The following is a 24,435-nucleotide window of genomic DNA, read 5'->3' on the forward strand; positions in this document are numbered from 1 at the left end:
ATTTTCCGTTGGGTGTTAATATTTCAGTTGAGCTTTGTTCGTCAGTAGGCGACTATCACAATGAAAAGCTGAAGCTTAAGTGCAAGCACGCAGCGAATCTGCAGGAGTGATCGACAGGTAGTTTAATACAAGATAGTCTATTTTAGCTTATTCTCCCTTAAACTGGCCTTGTATGATTGTTTCTGCCCCATTTTTCTTCTCTTGAAATTTGCGGCGAAGGGGAATTTCGGTTGTAAGCTGATACCGTTACCAACTTGTAAATTATAATGACTATACATGTCCTGAGAAGTGCAGAATGATGTATGTTTTCCTGTAAGTTATGATGTGGCGATCTTCTTGTAGTTTTACCGACTAAAACAATATTTCACAGTATTGTCTTTCATTTTCGGTCTGTGAGTGGCTCGAAATGAAAGATGGACATCACAGCACTGAAATGGGTTGTGCAGTTACAAACCCACCAAAACAGAAGGAAATCGCCATGCGCTGGATAGTGCTTTCACGGCAAAGTTTAATCATATTTCAAGGTACTTCTTTGTTATAATAACATTCAAAGTGGCAAATTTAGGACGATCTTTTTTCCTTCCGCCTCAACAACAAACTCGTACGATGTACGAAAAAGCCTAACCATAAGTAAGTTTGAGAGAACTTCAAAAACTATCGACAACAAGAAATAACGATACCAACGAAGATAAAGATGCAAGTTACGATTTTAAATACTTTTTATTGTACTACTGAGTGATTTCCTTCAACTTTTGGCGAATATGTTGATTCTCATTTTCAGATTGTGGATCTTGTAAAACGCTTTGCACTTTAACTTCGACAGTCCAGCTGCCGTTTCCTTGCACTTTTTCACCCATTCAAAAAACAATTACGGAGACAAACAGTTTTGGCGACTCTGGCAAAATTTCGACTTAGAAATTTACCTCAGAATAAGAGCGAACCTGATTCAGTTTCTGGACACTGAAATGAAAAGTACTTGGTGAAAACATGGAAAAGTATACTCGTCTCTATTCATCGAACGACCAAATTTGCCATCTTTTGCTTCGAGATCTGAAATAACTCTTAAAACAACTTCCCAGAAACATACAAGTTGAATGCTGCATTATTTAATTGCTACTTGAGCCTCAAGCTCCATATTAGAAGATTTGTGGTGAATTCTTTGCTTTCAGACTGGCTCTTTTTCAACATGAAGCGTTACTAAATGATCTCTCAAATACCGCGCGATTAATCGAGATATTGTTGCCATAAAGGCATTTAGCAAGAAAAAGTAATTGAAATTTTAATTAGGTACCAAAACTATTAAAAGCGTAGAGAAATATATTTTATGATGTTTGCGTCTAAAAATACAATTAGTGTTAAATGGCGATAATTCAACAATTGTTTCGAGGCTTTCAATTAGCTGCAAAAGTTATCTTGAGTTTTACATTATAGACGGATTCGATTGTGTGGAGAAACGCATTACAACTTGATACTCTATCGAAGCCGAGAAACGCGCATAAAAAAAATTTATAATGGATTTGAAGCTAAACGAAGCTCCTTATTACATTTGTAAGTCACACATGTTCATTCCCCTGGTTCAGTTACTCTAAAACTTGCGAAAGGACATAAAATTTTCAAGTCGCTACAAACGTTCCTTTTGCATCACACAGTGGTTAAATTTAGAGACAATATTATAATGACATTTTCGATTTGGAAGTTGTCCAAGAAACAGTCACGATAGCTGCAAAGATCCTCATAGATTCTGGAAGTTTTAACGGCTTTCCTCTCTGGAATATGGAGGGGCTGAACCGCCGTGAGGGCCCACAGTATCTTGAAATATTCTTTAAAGACCTTGAACTCTCTTATAGTCGTAAAAGAACTCTATTTTTAAAAGCATTCAAAAGTCTTTCATCAAAATAAATAAAGGCTCTTAACTTCCATTTAATGATTGTTAAAAATTCTACGCAGTAATTAAAGGAAGAAACATAAATTCATCCGTGGAGACTGTCAAGAGGAAAGAAAAAGAAAGGCAGTTTTAATTTAATGATAAAGAAAAACAGATTAAGTTGCTAAATTAAATGGGTTTCCATGAAATGAAGGACTGTTGTTTATGTTTATCCTAAACATGGCCTTCGCAGAAATTTTATGCAGCGTTTGTTTGGCCGTCAATGATGTTTTGCGACCGGGAAGAATCGAACTAACGTCGTTCTGCAAGAGGCTGCATGCACTGTGAATCCGTTCCAAGTATTTGCTCTTCTCGTTGTGATCTACTCACTGGCTGCCATCGCTTTTTATCGTTACAGATTCATTGTAAACCCTCTTCCACGCACACCATCATCAGTAAAGACAATTACAATTCTGACCATATCTGGGTTGTGGCTGTTGTCATTTGCAATCGCCTGCCCCTTTTTCTTTGGTCTCAGGTTTAGAAATGGTAACTGTGAGGAGTTGTCTTTAGTAAACAATAGGTCCTATGTAGCTATCAGATTCATCCTAACTACGCTTTACCTTATGTAATAATGCTGGCATCTTACGGAGCAGTGGCGTGGAACTTCAGGAGGCGAATTGTACAGTTAACGAAAGAAATCGGGATTTGAATGTGTTGTTGAAACTGAACTCCGAGAGTTTCGAGATGGCGCGAGAATGGAGGAACGAAGAAATGTTCTGCTCGAACAGAATCATGAACGGAAGAGACAGTAAACCCGAAAACACAGACCCGGTGAAAGATTTACTTAAGATGATTTTTATGCTTATTATCATTTACGTCGTTTGTTACTTTCCGTATCAAGCCCATTATGTGTGGGAAAGGGTTTGTAACATCACTGTGCGTCAATTTAGATATCATCAACTCTTTATGGATTATAATTTTATTTTGATTTGCGTTCCCATCGCCCTACATCCTTTGTGTTATGGAACAATGAAGAGTTTCTTTGCTAAGGCGTTCTCTAAAATCATTCTTCGTTTAAAAAAACAATGATGAATGTGTTTCTCAAGTCGTAGAGTGTCTTTTTCAAGTTCGAGCAAATTCTTAGGTTCATTTTGCCTTGTTATTAGAGCCGTTTCCGAATGAAAGATTTTTCAACTTGAGTTGTTCCTCCTCGCCGTTTAGGACTGGTGAGTTTATCTCGAAATTGACTTGTTGACTAGGCCATTATTTCATATACAGACTTATCATAATGATAATGTTTATGCAACTTGCGTATCTGCTGCGGCAACAACGATAGTAGAATATACTTTTGAGCTACGTTACAAATGTAAGTGATATGATTAAAGGAATATGCTTACTTGTTGAGAAGAAATTAAATTTGACTAAGGCCCTTTAAGTGCATGATAAAATATTATCTTCTTGTTGTTGATAGCGAATTCCTGTTCAAATTGAAAACGAGACTTACCTGTAAGTTGAATCCATCAGGCACTTCTTTCATGTAGTCATTGTCAACGATGTGTAAGCTTTGTCCTCTTTGTACAGTGACCAATGACATCGACATCACCAACTTTAGCGCGAGAGTTTTCAGATCAAGCTTCTCATGGGGTTTGAGAAAGGAAATACAAGTCAAAACAAGTTGCACATCCCAAGGTCACTGGTACCGAGAAGTTGGCGGGGAACCCTTGTATACACCTTTCATGAACCTGGAAATGAGTGGATGAGTGCCAATGGTCATATTGTTCACTAGTACAGTAATGGCTGATATGGCACTCCTGGCAGTATTAATGGTGGTGTACGACAGTCTCTTGTCATGGAGACTGGCCAGAAAATACAAAACCGCTGTCAAAGGTGGGTCGTAAGGATCACTCTTCCATTTGCTTAAAAAAAACAATCCATTGTGTGATGCAAGGCTTGTACTGCTTCTATGTCCCTGCGGACCAGGACTTGAGGATGATTTGTGCAGCCTTGTCTGAAACATTTCTCTGCAGTAGGCCTTTCCGGAGAGCTTGCGGGCCGTTAGTTTCATATGTTCCCGGAGGGGATGCAACGCATGATTGTGAGGTTGTATCAGTAGGTGATGTGACCGTGGAAGAAGGACAGTGTAGTCTACTCACAGATGCAGGAGAACCAAGGTTGGGTCCACCAAATTGGAACTAGGAGTACACCAGTCGCTTGGTCCTGTTCTATTTTCTGTAAACAGGCCGCTATGACTCTGAAAGGTGGAAAAGCATAGAAAAAGTATTCTTTCCACCTCATAAAGAATGCATTGACAGATATTGCACCAGGGTCCAGTTTCCATGACACATAACTAGGAACCTTAAAATTGAGTCTGGATGCAAATAGATCTATTTGGAACGGACCCCACATTTTGTTTATATCTTCGAACACATCTGAATGTAAGGATCACTCAGTTGAACTGTTAATTTTCCTAGATTCAGCGTTGGCATCCACATTAGTTGAGCCAGGTATGTGACAAGCACTGAGCCAGATTACTCTCTCGCGGCACCACTCCCAAATTTGCTTGGCCACATTATTACAGTCAGTGGATTTCATAACCCCCATTGCATTTACATATGCTACTGTCGCAGCATTGTCAGATTGAATCCGAATGTGTTTGTTACTAATAGTGCTGCACAAGGATTTCGAACCCAACAGAACTGCTTTCAGTTCTAAATAATTGATATGGTAAGCTTGTTCTTCCAGAATCCATAATTCCCCGGTTTTTTGATCCCCACGTACTGCCCCCATCCTATTGTAGAGGCATCAGTAGTAAGGGTGAGGTCAGGGTTGGTCTGCGTAATGTTTCGGAAAGCGAAAGTCACATTGTTCACCCACCGGTGCAAATTGGATCTGGCCTCTTGTGACAGACTCATGGGTGCATCATAATCACCCCTATTATCCTATAAAGCCTGGATTTTGTCTTGCTCCAAATATTTATAAAACAACTCCCCGTATTGTTCACCTTGGAAAATGGATACTATCAAACCTATAACATGAGCAACCTCTCTAATGGTAAGGTTATGTTGGTGTAATAGGTCCTCATATGCCTGCCTGACATAAGTAACCTTCCTGGGTGGGAGGCGTATACTCATCGAAATGTTGTTTAGCAGAAAACCAAGAAACTTTAGTTATTGTGTTGGTATAAGTACTGACTTTGTAGGGTGGATGACAAAACCCAACTTGAGAAACATATTAACCGTCTGCACAATGTTTTCCTCACAGGATGCATAAATGTATCTCATGAGGAAAGAGTCATCAATGTGGCCCATACAAAAATGGCCCAGAGATCTGAGGCCAGCATAGACTAGTTTTAGCAATTTGGTAAATGGTCTCGTGGCAGATGCAAGCCCATTTGGGAGACAAGTAAACTGAAAATAGTTTCCCTCCCATTCAAACTTAAGGAATTGTCTATCGTCTTCCACCATACGGACGGAGTAATATGCATCTTTAGGATCATCTGCGCCTCCGAGGCCTGAGTTAGTCTTGATAAGGTGCTGGTTAGGTTCTGTAGGACGTTCATCAGATTGTTGTTGTTCATACTTGACGTTGCTACTGTTGAGCCTGAAAAATCTGCTGGTGACTCGTCTGGTATTGTATATATGGAGAACGTTGTTAAAAATCGACTGAGCGATGTTTTGCTTCGATAAAATCGAAAAATTGCGAAAAAACAGCAAAAATTTTGTCCTTAGCACTGAAGCCTGCAAACTGATTTCGGGCGCCAAAAGCACTGGTTATGCGCATGCACTTAGCTATCTCATGGGATCCCTGAGGCAGTGATGACGAGTTAGAATTACGTAAATTGTAAAGAGCTCCAAATTTAGAAACTGCTGCTATTTAGAGCATGCGCACGTCGCATGAAATTTTTTTAATGACGAGATATCTCTTGCCGACCGACAAATGGTTTTCATGAAACTTTGGAAGGCTAATGGGCCATCTATTCCTAAGTTGTCAGTTGTTTTCACAGTTAGCTTATCGTTTGCGGTTTTTTGAAATGAATGTTGAGACCTTGGGCACAGTTTTTCTCAATACGGACCTCCCGGCTGGCGAATAACACTTATAAATCATGCTCAACCTCGTCCCATTATCACGTTACCGAATATTTCCCCAGCTGAAGCTGGAGAACATCTAAAGCACATGTCTGTTAGTTCATAAAATCGTACCAGAGAACACTGAAAAGTGAACATCCCACGCAACAAACGGTAAGCTATTCGTTAACATTTTTTCACGTGCGTTAAAAAATGTTTGAAGGATAATAAACACAATAGCATCCATTTTGCACTAAAAACATCCTCGTAAGTGTGTCCTTGGGCATAATCTGTTCCTCTAATCACTCGTTTCTCTTCGAGCTTCGCTCTCAAGAAACTGTATCCGTGCATTTTTTTGCCCCAAGTAGAGGCTATTGTTGATTGTTGTTTTCGAGGGTATGAAAATTAGTTTGGAGCTTTTCATTTTGTGAAAATCGCAACATTGTCGTTTACATCACGACATAATCTTATTAGGCACCCTGTCGTTAAACCTGGAATTCAAAGCAAATCTTAGCATTCCGAACCGTACTTGATCACAAAACCAACTGAATCAGCTAACCTCGCAAAGATGACGATGGCCATTTTGGTGGTTAACCCAGCTTTCGTTTCAAATTCCCATCTGTTGCACGTGGCGAAGGTGTTTATTTGATAACACATTCCTCAACGGTGCAGTAAGCGTCTGTTTTTCTTCACATATTCGAAGACATTTAAGTTTTCAGAAATTTCTAGAATAAAAGTGAGCTTCATTGTGGACTTGATGGAGGATAATTTAATCATAAATACCTGTAGGTCAATAGTTCTTTGCCGAAGACGAGACGAGCAGCAAGCTGATGCACGTGTAGATGCAACACACTCACAGAAGAGTTTATCACACGAGGCTAAACGTAATACCATCACGACAAATTTTTATTGTTCTCGACTGATAGAATTTAATACAACATACTGTCGAACCTGAGTTAAGCGGCACCGTATTAAGTGTTTACCTATTAATAAGTGGTCCTTGTCAAAGTTCCCTTAAGTATTTTAACTTTTACTTCTTTATGCGCCAACTTTATTGAGCGGTGGTGGTCACCCTTGACTAAGTCCTAACTGTTGCGTATTCCGAGCGGGGTTGCTCGTCGGGTCTGACTTCCCCATGGACAGGAAGCAGCGTATAAAGCTTTCAAGTGACTGTTTCTCGGAATGGGGAGCCGTTCCATCTGGAGTGCCTCGAGGCACCAAACTTGGACCCTGGCTCTTCATACTGATAATCAATGATCTCCACAAACCCGGCTACGAGGCGTGGAAATATGTGGATGATACAACACTAGTAGAGGTGGTCCTAAGGGGAGGACAAAGTACAATGCAAGTCGTTGTTACAGCTGTGGAGCAATGATCTATCACAAACAAGCTTTAGCTGAACCCAGTTAAGTGTAAAGAAATGCTGATTGACTTTAAAAGGACGCAAACAGCGTTAAAGTGTTAGACGTAACAATAGCCAGCACCCTACAATGGAATTGTCATATTTCTGACGTACTTAAAAAGGCTAATAAGCGGATGTTCTTTCTCATATTGCTTAAGCGCGCCAAAGTTCCGGTTCGTGATATTATTAGTTTCTATCTTATTGGTATTAGGCCTCTACTCGAATATTGTGCTCGTCTTTACCATCATACACTGCCTGATTATTTAAGTGACGACATAGAACGTGTTCAAAAACGCGCACTATCTATAATTTCACCTGGCCTATCATATCTCGCCAACCTTTCATTGTTTAACCTGAACTCACTGAAGGATAGACGTACCGAGCAATGTAATAAATTTTTCGAACCAATAGTGTCCAATACGGAGCACAAGCTTCCTCATTTTTTGCCACCGAAGAACTATACTACTTATAATCATATAGATCAACGTCAGTCTGTTAACCCAGAAATGCGCACCAAGCGTTTCTCCCAGACATATTTACCAGCCATATGTAGACAATAGGTCTGTGTATTATTCGTGTATTATTCTTGTATTATTCTTGTAAATTATATGCTCTGTAAATATAATTTATAATTTTAGCCACTGTATTGCATTGTAAATAATCATCATGATGCAATTCAGCCTTACTGGGCTGTCATGTGATTTTTAATAAAGCTATCTATCTATCTATCTATCTATCCAACTGCTTGTTTGTATTGTTTTCCACGTGTATTGAAGGGTCACGTAAAGCGAAAACTCTAAAAAAAACCCAATAATAATCTCTCAAGTCAAATTTTCCATGTTTATCTCCCGAACCAATGTTAGCACTTTGAGTTCAAATGTCTTTCTTTCTTGGACTGTTAAGTCAAAATGGTGTTTTTTTAGGAGGTTATGTTCTGATAAGTAGTTAGAAGGTTGCGTCATCTTGACGTGATTGAATATCCGTTGTTTAGGAAGATCACAGTTTACAATAATCAGTGGTAAAATAAGATTAATGTGATGAACTTCCAAGCCAAGAAACTAATTAAGAATCAGACGTCTGAGAACCAAATGTGTTTTCCTTTTCGTACAAACATGGTTCTCCGCAGCTAACAACGCTGAGAAGACACTAGTTGTCCCGCCTTAAGCGTTTTAGCGGCGCTGTCGGACTGCTTTGGACTAGGGTTTAAGGAAATTGAAAGATTAATATGTCATTGAGCATCTGCCAAATGTTCTCTCAGTCAATAAATACGAAAAATTCATTTGATTCAATTGCAAATTTTCATTCAAGTTCTAACCTGAACTACTAAGACTTTAATTCTACATACAACTCCTGAGCTGTCAATAAAGAGATGGTATCCATTTTTTATTATCGGTTTCTTTCGATTCAAAAGACAGGAATTAGATCAAGCTGATCAAACCTCGCAAGTAACCGTTAGGCATGAAGTTGTGCCGTTCAATTTTGATCAAATGTGCAGTAGAGGTTCCTAGCATACGCACGCGGTAACAAAAGAACATTAGTGTTAGCTATGAGTGAACACGGTTGGTCAAGAAAGGCCGAGGTGCTTCTCTAATTTTTTAACAGGTTGACGTCTTGTGCTCTCATCATACTATCAAATGCTTGGTTAAAAAGCAGTTTCATATTTTTCAGTCTGAGTTGTCTCTGCAGTTTAAATCTCTGTTTCCTTTTAAAAAAATTCATATGTTTCCTTTTAAAAAAATTCATATGCTGATTGAAAAGAAAATTGTTATTTGCAAACCTGTCCGAAGTGAATTTTGCTAAAAGCTGTAGCTACGTCATAATCGATATCTTGCGTGAGTTTTTCCCCATACAAAACTAAGTGAAAAGCTGTAAGTAGATTCTAGTGATAACTGAAGTGAGTTTTATCTCTGTCTATCGGTAGGATATCTTCAATAATTTACTTCGATAACTTCCTCTTATAATACGATGGCATACTTTAACCACATAGAATGTTTACAAGGTTATTTAAAGTCCACCAATGTACTTCGCGAATCTCTGGCAGTTGCGATGTTTGTGTGATCTTAAACTGTTGCAATGATTATAGCTCTGTACCAGCTGGGTTTTTAGTATACCAAGCCTCGCGCCGTTCTTGGAGCGATCTTTGACGAGACCGGCATTTATAATTTATCAATGATTCGTCATTCATTTGTCACTCACGGTCTGAAAATTTGGTGTCATTTGTGTCAGTCAATACTCAACAAAGAATTCGTCGGGGAAAATGTTTAAAAGTCTTTAAAAGTGTAATTCTAGTTATTATCATTAGCAAATGTTTATCGAGATACAAGATACGAGAACAGCAATGATAACTTTAATTATAATTAAAATCAATATGAAAATTCGTCATTCATATATTGACATGTTTAAAATTCGAAGTCATTTGTGACGTTGACTGTCAACAAAACAGTCGGGAGGAAGACGGAGCAAAAGTCTTTGAGAAAACAGCTTCGCACTACATTATCTGTTGTCTGCTTATCTCTCTCACAATAAAGGTGTTAACAAAGAGGACAAGAATACTGAACGACAAGAGCCGGAAGACGGCAAAAACGATGGAGTTTATCAACAATACGAACATCACAAACTCAACCGAGCCCTCCACGGTGGGATCTGTTTCCTGGATAGAACAGTATGAAGAACCAGAAGCCCTTTACATTTTCCGTTTAACCCTCTTCTCCGTGATCATCTCGGCCAGTATAATCGGCAACTCGATGGTTTGTTATGCTGTGTGTACCATACCTTCCCGCAAGCCTCTGTCCTACCATCTCGTCGCTAACATGGCCTTCGCAGAAATTCTAAGCAGTGTTTGTTTGGCCGTCATGTTTGCGAGCTGGCAGAATCCAACTGACGTCGTTCTTCAAGAGGCCGCATGCATTTTGAATCCGTTGCAAGTAGTTGCTCTTCTCGTTGTGATCTACTCACTGGCTGCCATCGCTTTTTATCGTTACAGATTCATTGTAAACCCTCTTCCACGCGGGCCATCCGTCAAGAAGATTACAATTCTGACCCTATCAGGGCTGTGGCTGTTGTCATTTTCAATCGCCTGCCCATTTTTCTTCGGTCTCAGGTTTAGAAATGGTGAATGCACCGAGCTGTCTTTCGTAAACGATAGGTCCTATGTAGCTATCAGATTCATCCTGAACTACGCTTTACCTTATGTGATAATGCTGGTATCTTACGGAGCAGTGGCGTGGAACTTGAAGAAGCGAATTTTACAGATTAACGAAAGAAATCGGACCTCGACTGCCGAATCGTCTTGTGTTGTCCAAATCGAAGATCAAATGGAGCTAAAAGATTTGGGAGAGGACACGAGAATGAAGGAACGAAAGAGTGTCGTGTTCGATCAGAATAAGCGAAGAGACAGCAAACCCGAAAACACAGACCCGGAGAAAGATTTACTTAAGATGATTTTTATGCTTATTATCATTTATGTTGTTTGTTATTTTCCATATCAAGCCCATTATGTGTGGGAAAGGGTTCGTAACATCACTGCGTATCAATTTAGATATCATCGACTCTTTATTGATTATAATTTTATTTTGATTTGCCTTCCCAGCGCCTTACATCCTTTATGTTATGGAACAATGAACAGTTTCTTTGCTAAGGCGTTCTCCAAAATCATTCTTTGTAGATCTTTTGATTAATGTGTATCTCAAGTCGTAAGCGGAACTTTGGATAAACCTTTACCAAGCTGCGAAACGGACTCAGTTTTAAATCGAACTCAGTAAAAGTTCTATGCTCCCAATGTGGCATCTGTAAATGTCTGGCAGCCATCTTGAACACTATAGGGAAGTCCTCTAGTCAAGAGTTTCAGAGTTTAAATACCGCAAAAATTGTTCGTGGAAAACTGTATTTTTCCGAACAACTTTGAAAAAAAATGTACATATTATAGCGTCAATAGCCTCTTAGTCTAAATCACAGGAACACTGTGCAACGGATATCTTCAGTAACAACTTCCTGCCGCCACATGCGTTTTGTATAAAAATTCTTGAGAATTACATATCCATGGCTTTGCTTGTAAATATGCTCATCTTTCACAAGGGAAATTGCTAAGACTAGAAGCTCATAGATTATTTTCTGATTATTTAGTTCCTTGAAGAAAATTTGCTCGATGTTATATAGTTTCAATTATTGTATGTAGAAATATAGGCTTCCGGTGGTTTGATGAGAGGAAGCTGATTAAAGGATTTTCAAATGTGATCAATAGCTGTAAAAGTTCTCTTAAATACTTTAGGAAATCCTAATGTGCGTGGGAGAATGGGAGAATATTCTTGTTAACTTAAAATATGCCTGAAAAGAACTGATTCTGTAGGCATAAGAAATATATTTGACTCCTGATAAATCGAACCTATAGGGAAAGTGAAAGAGTTTCAAGTAATAGGGTGATCGGGTTATCGGGCGTAGGGAACAAGTGACCAAAAATATGAAACAGATGGTGTTTTTTGTATTTTTATTAATACATTGCACATTTTAATAAAATTAACCACAGAGATGTCGGGTTGAATAAAAATTTCAGCAAACAGCCAAATCAGCGCCAGGTTCGAGTCCCCAAATGTTCCAGTTATTAGAGATGTACATGTGTTGAACAGGAGGGGGAGAAACTTCGCGAACAGTCTTGTAAAACCGCATCATCACAAGCGTGTCCTTGTTGCGTGATTTTTTTCTCAGAAAGGGAGAGACACCTACACTTGATGAATAGTCATCATAAAAAAAACGTGGTGTAATTACATTGAAAGCTGAGTGTGAGTTAAAGTGTTTTAAACACCCACAGGTCTCTAGACATGGTGGCGATCAGAAGTCAAAACATCCTGCAATTCAATAGAGCTAAAGAATTAAGGAATATTATAGGTCTCATAAGGTAGATGAAAGATGAAAACGGGAGAATCTACCTTTAAACATCTCTCCGATATTCCTTCAGTCGGTAAACATAACAAATTAATCGCAAATTTTCAGACAAACATTAAAGTTAAATACTGTACATAAATAATAATTATATATACAAGTTCTATCAAATGACAGAACTGAGTTGTCAGTCATAAGATGGACTTAAGTATTTGTCCTCTTAATTTCCAGTGATCACTGGTTCTTTTCAAAGAAAATGACAGAAGTAGAGGCATCGATCTCAACAATAATATGATAACCGTCATGAAAACGTGCTGTTCAATTTTAATTAAAATGTACGGAGGAGTTTCCTAGGATACGTGTGTGGTTGTAAGGCATCATGACATTGTCACGAGTTATGAGTGAGTTGTCCGAGTGATGAGTTAAAATGTGGCTTCTCCAATGGTTTTATGCAGTTAAGGGGTTTTTCTTAGTGCAAATTGCAGATTTCAAGGAGATTTTCTCAGTGCAAATTGCAGATTTCAAGGAGAATCGCGGCCCTCAAACGCTCGAAACACTGGCAAAATGTCGTGCCATTAAGCTGGATTTCGACTGTCGCGTTTGTCACGCGCGTGAACGTGCGTTTAAAAAGATTACGTACGTTGGTACGTTGAGGTGAATGTTTAGGTGCGTTGACATTGTCATATTTCTACTTCCACGTTCTTTTCTAGACGTTTACGTATGTTTCACGCACGTCGCAATCGTAAGAGTGTAGAATAAAGTTGCACAGCCTTCATCTTCTATACAGGGCGAACATTTTCGCTCGTTAAAAGGCGCGGTACTCATTTTTACGAAGCAATGGAAATTCTCGTGCACATTTTCTTTACGCACGTTTTACGAATGGAAAAACTCACGCGACACTAGAGGTTATGAATACACATTTATACTTGCAGCACTTGAACGGCTTACGAAGACGTAAAATTTGTTAAAAGCCCTTGCTACGTCACAATCGCTATTTCGCGTGTTTTTGCCCCAAACAAACCTAAGTGAAAATCTGCTTGCAAATCTAGCGAGAATTGAGCGGCAGTCAGTCTAGTCTACCACTACAATATCTTAAATTATCCAGAACGACTTCAACTTCCTCTAATCATACAACGGTATCTATAAGCCACAAAGTTGTTTGAAAGAAAAAGTTACAGAAAAAAAATATTGGCATTTGCGAAAGGTTTGGATTGTTAGTTTTTTGTTGTTGTGTCGACAAGCTGTGTTTGCACTATTCACGATGAAATATTCCCGCGCGGTCGTTTGTTAAGATCAGCTTTTTAAAATAATTTTTTTTGTGTCCTTTGATTGCCGTCGCTATTTTCATACTCTCAACAAAGTCGCAGACGGAAAAATTTTGTAAATGAAAAAAGAACCTTTTCTCAACAATTCATCACAAACGTTTTCGCGCACACGGTTCCTATTTAAGTTAAAATTTAATGCCTTTCAAAGTAGTCCTAAACTTCCATATTACGAACAGGTTTTGATATCGTCTTGCCATGCTTTCGCAAAGAATGATTTGATGAAGGAGATAGCATCATCACAAGCTCCATGAAAATGAATGAAATCTAATCAATCAGTTTAGCTTAGCTGCTTTACAGAAAATTAACATTTTTTCTACGATCACATTTCTATCTACAAGTGTCTTTATATCTATCTTACTATGAAATTCGATTGAATTCTTAAAAAAAAATGGACGGTCAGGAAGATAAACATCCCGTGGAGCCAATGAGAGCGTGGGAAAACATGAGTGATCAAAAAATGCAATCAGCGATTGGTTTTAATCTATCATGCGATTGGTCGGGAATGTGGCGCAAATTTTCTAAACTAATCCCAGGCGTAAAGCATGGTGATGTAACGCCAACTTCATCTTTGAAAGATAATCTACTAGCAGCATACTGTATCTTCTTGATTCAAAGGCGGAGATCCAAATTAGACTTACTGTAATAAACACTTTTATCATCATGTAATCTATGGTTTGATACAAGGACTTTCAGCCCTAAGAAAAGCCGTAACAACAAACGTGAAAAAATACGATATTTTTTCACCTGTGTTTGATATGGCCAATCAGCTGCTGACAAGTCACTCGCCTTTCGCGCCATTCGGTCAGGTTAATGAATGAACGGCGTAGCCTTCACCATTCTCAATCCAAGGTCATTTGTCGGAATGTTCTCGAATTATGGCTGCTAAAACACCGAAAAATGGTAATGGTATTTCACGCGGCTGAGAACGAAAATCGGCAACTGAAAGAATTGCCACAGGCCTATACAGGAAATGTATCTGTGCTATTGGTGGGAATATGGTGGCGAGAAAACAAGAATAAATTAGTTGAATGAAAAGCTCTCATTGATACCGTGGAGATTAAGAGTGCCGATTTGAAAGACAAATTTTTGTTCTAGTGTTATGGGGCTTTCCGAACTGCCTAGACGGTGGGAAATGTCGCAAACTACAGTATGCTGCTTAAAATGATTTGGGAGATTATAGTGTCTAGCGACTGGTTTGGATGCGTCCTTTTCACTTTTCTTTGTCGCGAAGGTGTTCTCGGAATTGGTCACCTAGTCGTCTTCCTGTTTCACCAATGTGTAACTTTTTGCAATAAGTGCAAGTTATTTAATAGAGGACATTGTCGAAGGTGCACGTGAAGTGATCAGTGATCTTAATGGATCTCTTGGGTCCCGACATTTTCTTCTGTTTTGAAGGAAAGGACAAGTTTTGCATCGTGAGCGAGCGCATTTGAAAGTTCCAGGTTGGTCATTGGTTTTAAATCTTGAACTTTTGACCAAAAATTTGCCATATTTTTGTTACGTTAGAACGAAATTAGTAGAGGTTGCATAAAGATAGTACCGATCTCTGAAAAGTTTTGAAGTAAATTAAAGTTTTTAACATTTGTAACGTTGCTCGACAGTATCTTCCACTATCGTTGTTGTCGCAGATACGCAGCTGCACAAAAATTCATCATCATGATAAGTCTGTATATGTTCACAAGTCAATTTTGAGATAAACTCACCAGTCCTGAACGGTGTAAAACACTGAGGAACAACTCATGTTGACAAAACTTTCACCCAGAAACTGCCTTGTTCGAACTCGAGCATGGCATTCTACGATTTGAGATACATATTTATTCTTGTGTTTTCAAGATCTACAAAGAATGATTTTGGAGAACGCCTTAGCAAAGAAACTGTTCATTGTTCCATAACACAAAGGATGTAAGGCGCTGGGAAGGCAAATCAAAATAAAATTATAATCAATAAAGAGTCGATGATATCTAAATTGATACGCAAACCTTTTCCCACACATAATTAATGGGCTTGATACGGAAAATAGCACGTAACAAAAATAATGATAAGCATAAAAATCATCTTAAGTAAATCTTTCTCCGGGTCTGTGTTTTCGGGTTTACTGTCTCTTTGGTTATTCTGATCGAGCAGAACACTTCTTATTTTTTCCATTCTCGTACCATCTCTTAACTCTTTGGAGCTCAGTTTCATCAACACAAGAGCCGGTACAACATTCAAATCCCGATTTAGCCTTTCAATCTGTACAATTCGCCTCCTTAAGTTCCACGCCACTGCTCCGTAAGATGCCAGCATTATCACATAAGGTAAAGCGTAATTCAGGATGAATCTAATAGCTACATAGGACCTATTGTTTACGACAGGCAGCTCCTCACAGTTACCATTTCTAAACCTGAGACCAAAGAAATAAGGGCAGGCGATTGCAAATGACATCAGCCACAGCCCAGATATGGTCAGAATTGTAACTGTCTTTACTGATGATGGTGTGCGTGGAAGAGGGTTTACAATGAATTTGTAACGATAAAAAGCGATGGCAGCCAGTGAGTAGATCACAACGAGAAGAGCAACTACTTGCAACGGATTCAAAATGCAGGCAGCCTTTTGGAGATTGGTGTCAGTTAGACTCGGTTGCCAGCTCACAAACATGACGGCCAAACAAACGCTGCTTAGAATTTCTGCGAAGGCCATGTTAGCGACGAGATGGTACGACAGAGGCTTGCGGGAAGTTACAAACCATCGAGTTGCCGATTAAACTGGCCGAGATGATCACGGAGAAGAGGGTTAAACGGAAAATGTACAGAGCTTTTGGTTCTTCATATCGTTCAATTGCGCTCATGGTGGAAGTATTGGTTCAATTTATGGTAGTGTTGGTAAATAACGACATTTCCGTGTTCCTGTGATAAGTAACTCCTAAGGGGCTGAAAACGAGAATCGTCTATCTCAGGTGACCTGTGTTTCTGTTGCTAGAAAGAGATATATAAACTTAATCCATGGTAGCTAATTTGCATATCATTGCACTCTTACCTTTAAGAATCAATCAAACGTTTTTTGTGCCATTGGATGTCGACAGTTAGATTTTGGTGATTTCTGAAATTCCACATTTACGGCGAATTTACGAAAGTTATAAAAAATTTATAGCATTTCAAAACTTCCAGAGCCGCGACGAGTTGTCTTTCAATCATTCTTTACACATCCTCAAGTGTTTCTAATAACTTAAATATCAGGAACAATGAGCTAATGCATCGAAGACGAATAATGGCCTTGAGAGCAATTATTTACCTAAGTTAGCAAGTACTCATAATTTTTATCATTGAAGAATAATCCTTCGGATGGATAGATATAAATTTTCAAAACTGTCAGCTGAAGGAGTTAATGAGCCGACACAACGGAGTTTTTGTTTGCATAATTTGAAGGTAGTTTTTGAATTCGTCTCATCGCATATAGACTTAACTTAAAACTCATATTGCCGTGGCGCGTCGGTGAGCTGTGGTCTCCTGATTTGTAATGTTTGTTCCGTATTCTTACGCATTCTGAGTTTGACTTTTCATTGCCAGCAAAACTCACTCTGTAGGCTGATGAACAAAAAAAGACCTATTTCCTTGCATCAAATTTGTGAGCTTTCCCATGGTGTTTTGCAGTTCAGTCAATACAATTCAATTCAAAATTACCTTTTCGCGGCTCGCGTTAAATATTCAATACCTAGCTGGAGTGCGCCTAATACAGTAAAGCGGCATTCGAAATTCTATAAAACTATAACAACATAAATAAATGGCAAAGTTCCCTTGCTTATAATCAATTTGCCATTTTTATGATAGATATTGGTTGTTCTCAGTCGCCACACGCACTCTTTGTGCAAAGGGACCTTTGATCATTTGCAACAGTCTATGAAAAGAGAACAATAGCTTAATTCACGATGCGTTAACCTCTGCGCTATTCGGACTTTCATAAAAAAATAATTTTTCGGTGCAGCAAATATAACGGAACTAAAAAATTAAGTTTTATTGGGGCCCACCGACTACACGAATAAAATATCAGACTTTTGTCCTTTGATTGTTTTGCAAGCTAAGCGAATTGAATAATACATATTTGGGCTTTTTCTTCCCAATGAGAAACACACTATTAGTAAATAAAATTGAAAAATCCATGGATTTTCTTATTAAAAGTGCCATTTCGTTCCTTTTAATATTTAAGTTCGCTAATTATTCCCCTCTATCAAAAATAAATTCAGAAAAAGGAAATTCAATACGCACGAAACTAAATAAGATGAATAATTACAGTCTATTTGATCCGAAATATAACTGTGAGTTTCGAAAGGGCTATGCATATATTTCAGCAAAACACGCAAATTTGATGGCAAGAGTCAGGGGCAAAGATCGTTGATTGTCCTTTCCCTTTAAGATTACATCGACCCTTTTAAAGCTTGAATTTCATTTGCTTCCAAAGTAGAATTTTTGTCAGATGATTTAGTTCTTTTTGGACTCTCAAGAACAACAAACTTTGGGAATGAATACCTAGGTGATCACATATCTATAGAAACTTCATTTTGTTATCACTCTGCGAGTGTAAAAGCTTATAACTAGGGAATGTGAAGACAGCTGAGGAAGGACGCACATTTCTCCGCTCGCGGGGGAAGATTTGAGAAGATTAATGACAGGAAGCCTTAGTGAAAAAAGTTGCGCGATTAATTTGAATTTCTAAATTACGTTCTCGTCGCAGATGGATCCTTTTTAGCGTAATATAATTGTTCTTCTTTCACTGGCTTTATCAACTGAGTTGATAATGTAACTTGGCCACTGTAGAAATGTTCTAAAGCTGAAGTTTCGAGCGTCAGTCCTTTGTCAGTGCGAATCGATAGTGGAAAATTTACAATTTAATTTTCTCTACGGAGGCCAATTTACATTATAAGGACATTTGATAATGCCAAAATGCCTTGTATTACCCTTTTACCAACGCAACATCACAGTTTCTTTAGAAAGTTACGCTCTTTATTACTCTTTACAGGGACATATTTCAATAAGAAAGTCTTGTTTCAAATTCATACTTTGATCAATACTTGGATGGATGATCCGGAAACCAATTCTTCCGTACGCAGAGCTTATTGCGCTAGGGTGGCAGCTGGCCTCGTACACGAAAATGGACTAGCGCTTCTAGCGCTTCTAGTAGTAAAAAATTGCGTGGGTCCTATGTGGCAATTTGCCGCTTAGCTGGCAAAATGTTGTCTGCGCAAAATTATCGGCTCAATACCGTACCAAGCTCACGGAAACAAGCAGCCGTTTTTTGCCGAAGAAAATTGTTTATATGCTAGTTATTCTCCTTCATTCACAATTGATTGATTTAATTTTTTCTCTTAAGGAACATTTTTATCACCATTATACTATTAAATGCAGTGTTTGTTTCCATTGAAGAAAAAATAGTTTAATAAAGAGATGAAAACTGTTTACCGAACAAAAACCGTTCAGAAAACTTTTTTTTCTCGTAGGTAAAAGGATGAATTATTTAACATAAATGTTTTTTATGAAAGGAAAATTCTACTGGATGGTTAGTTTCAAAATCTACGTTCTATTTTATAAATTGATTTCATCATAGTACTTCCCCGTTAGTGGAGTGACAGGCTGACATTGAAAATGATTCCTACGTGCCAGTTTTTATATGAAGTGAAAAAGTAGGTTGAAGAAAACTTGTAATTAAAAATATACAATTTAAGTCCTTATTTGTACTTTCCGAGTCGTCATTGTCCATTATATATGATCTGCATTTGCATGTCGCGTTATTTGCGTCTAGAACTGACCATGTGGCCGCCGCAAGTGTCAAGAGGCTTCGATCATTTAAAATTGAGTGATTTTTCGTTATCCCAGAGGCATTGCAGACAGCTTTTCTACACAAACAGCGGATTGGTTTTATTTCAATAAGATATTGCGAACCAAAAGGTTGTGCAATTGTACATTTGGGAAAGATACCGAGATAATCCAGTACCCAAAAGAACGATGTGTATATTTATAAGAGCACGAAGATTGGTGACGTTGAGTACTTCTGTTTATTAAAAGTTCACAGCCTTAGACAGCTTTCTCGAGCTAAGCGCATTTAGTTCTCGTTAGTATGGCGTACAGCTCTATTGATCAACCCATTTAGCTACAGCTTATAAGTCTTATTTCCCGTGTGTAAAATACTCACTTTCATCTCCAACGATATCTTAATACGTAAGTATTCTGTGCTACAACTAATTACTAGTTTAATGCAAAAACAGCTAAATGGAATACAGGTGGAAGAGTGAATGAGCTATTTCTTATTCCAGTGTTAATATATATGATAATTATTTCCCTTTAGGTTTATGCAGACGCTTCCATGGTTTTTTCCGCTATTGGTAGCGGAGATCTTTGCCCGGAATTTTAAATGGACAACTAGGATTGAAAGGGTGTAAGCGACGTGGTGAAAAAAAAAACTTCGCCGATGGAGACAAGTTTAAAGCTTCCAGGATGCTTTAAAAGAATCTAAAAGACGGCGGACGTGGTCCGAATGCAGAAGATACTCGACGTTTTGTCGCGGCAGTAATTGAAATTATTCAATGAAAAGTTCGGGCCTTTAATTGTAGTTTCCATAAACAATGGTTCAAATAATCGTTGGTGGTAGGAAATAAATATAATATCATGTCTTAAAGACTTGTTTGGACTTCAATTCTTACTCACAAAATAAATTGTCATCTTTTTGCTGCGTAAAACTCGGCCCTTTTCATTCATTTATATCCTGACAGCTTTAGAACTTAAATGTAATTCTAAACAGTGTTTTATGCAGGTGATAATTGTCCGTTGGCGTTAATATTTCAGTTGAGCTTTGTTCGTCAGTAGGCGACTGTCACAACGAAAGGTTGAAGCTTAAGTGCAAGCACATAGCGAATCTGCAGGAGTGAACGACAGGTAGTTTAATACAAGATAGTTTATTTTAGCTTATTCTCCTTTAAACTGACCTTGTACGTTTGGTTCTGCCGCATTTTTCCTCTCTTGAAATTTGCGGCAGAAGGGAATTTCGGTCGTAAGCTGATTCCATGACCAACTTGTAAATACATGTCACGAGAAGTGCAGAATGATGTATGTTTTCCTTTAAGTTATGATGTGGCGATCCTTTTGTAGTTTTGTAGTTCACAGTATTCTCTTTTATTTTCGGTCCGGTGATTGGCTAGAAATGAAATATGGATATCCCCAGCACTGAAATGGGTTCTTCGCGTACGTTTCAAAATTTACCAGTTGTGCAGCTACAAACCCACCAAAACAGGAGAAAATCGCCACGCGCTGGATAGTGCTTTTACGGCAAAGGTTATTAACGTACTTCTTTGTAATAATAACATTCAAAATGGCAAATTGAGGACGATTTTTTTTAAGCCTCAATGACAAACGCGTACGATGTACAAAAAAGCCTAACCATAAGTAAGTTTGGAAGGACTTGAAAAACTCCCGACAACAAGGAAAAACAACAACACCAACGAAGATAAAGCTGCGAGTTACGATTTTTTTAAGATACTTTTTATTGTGCTACTGAGTGATTTCTTCCAACTTTTGGCGAACATGTTGATTCTCATGTTCAGATTGTAGATCTTTTAAAACGCTTTGCACTTTAACTTCGACAGTCCAGCTGCTGTTTACTTGCACTTTTTCACGCACTCAAACAAAACTTGATTACGGAGGAAATAGTTTTGGTAATTCTGGCAAATTTCCACTCAGCCATTCACCACAGAAAAAGAGTAAGTCTGATTCAGTTTCTGGACACTATTATGAAAAAGTACTTGGTGAAAACAAGGCAAGTATACTCGTTTCTATTCATCGAACGACCAAATTTACCATCTTTTGCTTCGACATCTGAACAACTTCCCAGAAACATACACACTGAATGCTGCATTTAGTTGCTACTTGGGCCTCAAGCTCATTATCAAGATATTTGTGAATTCTTTCCTTTCAGACTGGCTCTTTTTCGACATGAAACGCTGCTAAATTATCTCCCAAATACCGCGCAATTAATCGAGATGTTGTTGCCATGAAGGCATTTAGCAAAAAGTAATTGAAATTTTGATGAGGTACCAGCAGACTGTGCGCAAAACTATGAAACAGCATAGGGAATATATTTTATGATGTTTGCGGCTGAAAATACAATTAGTGTTAAATGGCGATAGTTTAAAAATTTTTACGAGGCTTACAATTACCTGCACAAGTTATCTTGAGTTTGACATTACAAAGGGATTCGATTGTGCGGAGAAACGCGTTCCAACTTGTTACTCTATCAAAGCCGAGAAACGCGCATAAAAAAATGATTAACGAAGCTGCTTGTTACCTTTGTAAGTCACACATGTTACTTTACCTGGTTCAGTTCGTCTACAACTTGCGGAAAGACCTTGAACCCTCTTAAAGTTACAAAAGGACTTTATTTTAGATGTATTCAAGGATCTTTCATCAAAATAAGTGAGGGCTCTTAATTGAATGAACGATTGTTAAAAATTCTACACAGTCTTTGAAGGAAGACTAAAACACATATTCATCCGTGCACAAACTGGAGTAAATGGAAAAGAAAGGCAGTTTTAATTTATTGATATCGAGAAACAGATTAAGTTGCTAAATTAAATGGGTTCTCATGAAATGAAGGACTAGTGTTAATGTTTATCCTCGTGGTAGCTAAAATAGTTCCTTTTGCCTCAATAAACTTTGAAGTGGCACGAAAGCTTACTAAAGTCTTAAATATTCTGATCTAACAGTGTAATTTAAATTAAGTCTAAAATATTCTGATTTGACAGTATAATTTAAACCTTTTAAGGTGTCAACTGAAGAAGACCAAAAGATGCTGATCAGTAACTTCACAAACAACACAAACTCAACCGAGCCCTCCACGGTGGGATCTGTTTCCTTGATAGAACAGTATAAAGAAACAGAAGCCCTTTACATTTTCCGTTTAACACTCTTCTCCGTGATCATCTCGGCCAGTTTAATCGGCAACTCGATGGTTTGTTATGCTGTGTGTACCATACCTTCCCGCAAGCCTCTGTCCTACCATCTCGTCGCTAACATGGCCTTCGCAGAAATTCTAAGCAGTGTTTGTTTGGCCGTCATGTTTGCGAGGGAACAACCGAGTCTAACTGATACCGATCTCCAAAAGGCTGCCTGCATTTTGAATCCGTTGCAAGTAGTTGCTCTTCTCGTTGTGATCTACTCACTGGCTGCCATCGCTTTCTATCGTTACAGATTCATTGTAAACCCTCTTCCACGTACACCATCATCAGTCAAGAAAATTACAATTCTGACCATATCTGGGCTGTGGCTGTTGTCATTTGCAATCGCCTGCCCCTTTTTCTTTGGTCTCAGGTTTAGAAATGGTAAGTGTGAGGAGTTGTCTTTCGTAAAAGATAGGTCCTATGTAGCTATCAGATTCATCCTGAACTACGCTTTACCTTATGTGATAATGCTGGCATCTTACGGAGCAGTGGCGTGGAACTTGAAGATGCGAATTGTACAGATTAACGAAAGAAATCGGACCTCGACTGCCGAATCGTCTTGTGTTGTCCAAATCGAAGATCAAATGGAGCTACGAGATTTGGGAGAGGACACGAGAATGAAGGAACGAAAGAGTGTCGTGTTCGATCAGAATAACCGAAGAGACAGCAAACCCGAAAACACAGACCCGGAGAAAGATTTACTTAAGATGATTTTTATGCTTATTATCATTTATGTTGTTTGTTATTTTCCTTATCAAGCCCATTATGTGTGGGAAAGGGTTCGTAACATCACTGCGTATCAATTTAGATATCATCAACTCTTTATTGATTATAATTTTATTTTGATTTGCCTTCCCAGCGCCTTACATCCTTTGTGTTATGGAACAATGAACAGTTTCTTTGCTAAGGCGTTCTCCAAAATCATTCTTTGTAGATCTTATGAATAATGTATATCTCAATTCGTAAGCGGAACTTTGGATAAACCTTTACCAAGCTGCGAATCATTTACGTCGTTTGTTATTTTCCGTATCAAGCCCACTATGTGTGGGAAAGGGTTTGTAACATCACTACGTATCAATTTAGATATCATCAACTCTTTATTGATTATAATTTTATTTTGATTTGCCTTCCCAGCGCCTTACATCCTTTGTGTAATAGAACAATGAAAAGTTTCTTTGCTGAGGCGTTCTCCAAAATTATTCTTTGTAGATCTTAAAAACACAATGAATATGTTTCTTAAGTCGTAAAGCGCCTTGTTCAAGTTCGAGCAAACTCTTAGCTTCGTTTTGCCTTGTTATTAGAGCAGTTTCAGGATGGAAGTTTTGACAACTGAGTAGTTCCTCAGTGTTTTATGCCGTTCAGGAATGGTGAGTTTATCTCAAAATTGACTTGTTAACTAGGCCATTATTTCGTATACAGACTTATCATCTTGTGCAGTCTGTGTATCTGCGGCGACAACGTTAATAGGAGATACTTTTGAGCAATTTTACAAATGTAAGTGATATGAAAAAAGAAGAATGCTTAGTTGTTGAGAAGAAATTAAACTTGACTAGGCCCCTTTAAGTGCATGATAAAATATTATCTTTTTGTTGCTGACGACGAATTCCCTTTCATTTGCGGCATCCAATAAATTTAAAATTACAATAAGTTGGCGAAACTGCTGCTATTTAGAGCATGCGCACATATTCTGAAATTTTTTCAATGACGAGATTTCTTTTGTCGACTGACAAACGGTTTTCATGAAACTTTGGAAGGCTAATGGGCCATTTATTCCTAAATTGTCAGTTGTTTTCACTGTTGGCTTGTTGTTTGCGGTTTTTTGACGTGTTGTTTGTAAATGACAGGCACGTCACCTACTTGTCTCTGTTCATTAATCATGCGAACCATGAGCAATTTTCGATGGAGATTTGAAAACAATTCAGCACTGCATTGGTTATTCTTCA

The 24,435-nt window shown here is 38.3% G+C and overlaps 2 protein-coding genes and 2 pseudogenes across 7 annotated transcripts; 3 read left to right on the forward strand and 1 right to left on the reverse strand.

Moving 5' to 3' along the window:
* LOC149047661 (D(2)-like dopamine receptor) lies at positions 1-23,490 on the forward strand. 6 transcript variants are annotated; one of them, XM_089203595.1, is made up of 4 exons: positions 19,273-19,721; positions 19,849-20,435; positions 20,699-20,831; positions 22,318-23,490. In XM_089203595.1, exon 4 carries the CDS (start codon positions 22,342-22,344, stop codon positions 23,437-23,439), a length of 1,098 nt encoding a protein of 365 aa, XP_089059721.1. In that variant the 5' UTR covers positions 19,273-19,721; positions 19,849-20,435; positions 20,699-20,831; positions 22,318-22,341; the 3' UTR covers positions 23,440-23,490. The 6 variants fall into 6 exon arrangements, with proteins under 6 accessions (XP_089059722.1, XP_089059724.1, XP_089059723.1 ...); XM_089203596.1 differs by lacking the exons at positions 19,273-19,721; positions 20,699-20,831 and adding an exon at positions 1-117; XM_089203598.1 differs by lacking the exons at positions 19,273-19,721; positions 20,699-20,831 and adding an exon at positions 12,350-12,874.
* On the forward strand, positions 3-11,566 carry LOC149047662 (tachykinin-like peptides receptor 86C). Its single transcript, XM_089203604.1, has 2 exons — positions 3-117; positions 9,862-11,566. Exon 2 carries the CDS (start codon positions 9,919-9,921, stop codon positions 11,008-11,010), a length of 1,092 nt encoding a protein of 363 aa, XP_089059730.1. The 5' UTR covers positions 3-117; positions 9,862-9,918; the 3' UTR covers positions 11,011-11,566.
* Positions 2,155-3,180, forward strand: LOC149047663 (neuromedin-K receptor-like; annotated as a pseudogene).
* Positions 15,334-16,408, reverse strand: LOC149047664 (D(2)-like dopamine receptor; annotated as a pseudogene).
* Positions 23,491-24,435: the final 945 nt, after the last annotated feature.

The sequence above is a fragment of the Pocillopora damicornis genome, chromosome 4 (genome assembly GCF_964200805.1).
Source record: "Pocillopora damicornis chromosome 4, jaPocDami1.2, whole genome shotgun sequence".
Lineage (NCBI taxonomy): Eukaryota > Metazoa > Cnidaria > Anthozoa > Scleractinia > Pocilloporidae > Pocillopora > Pocillopora damicornis.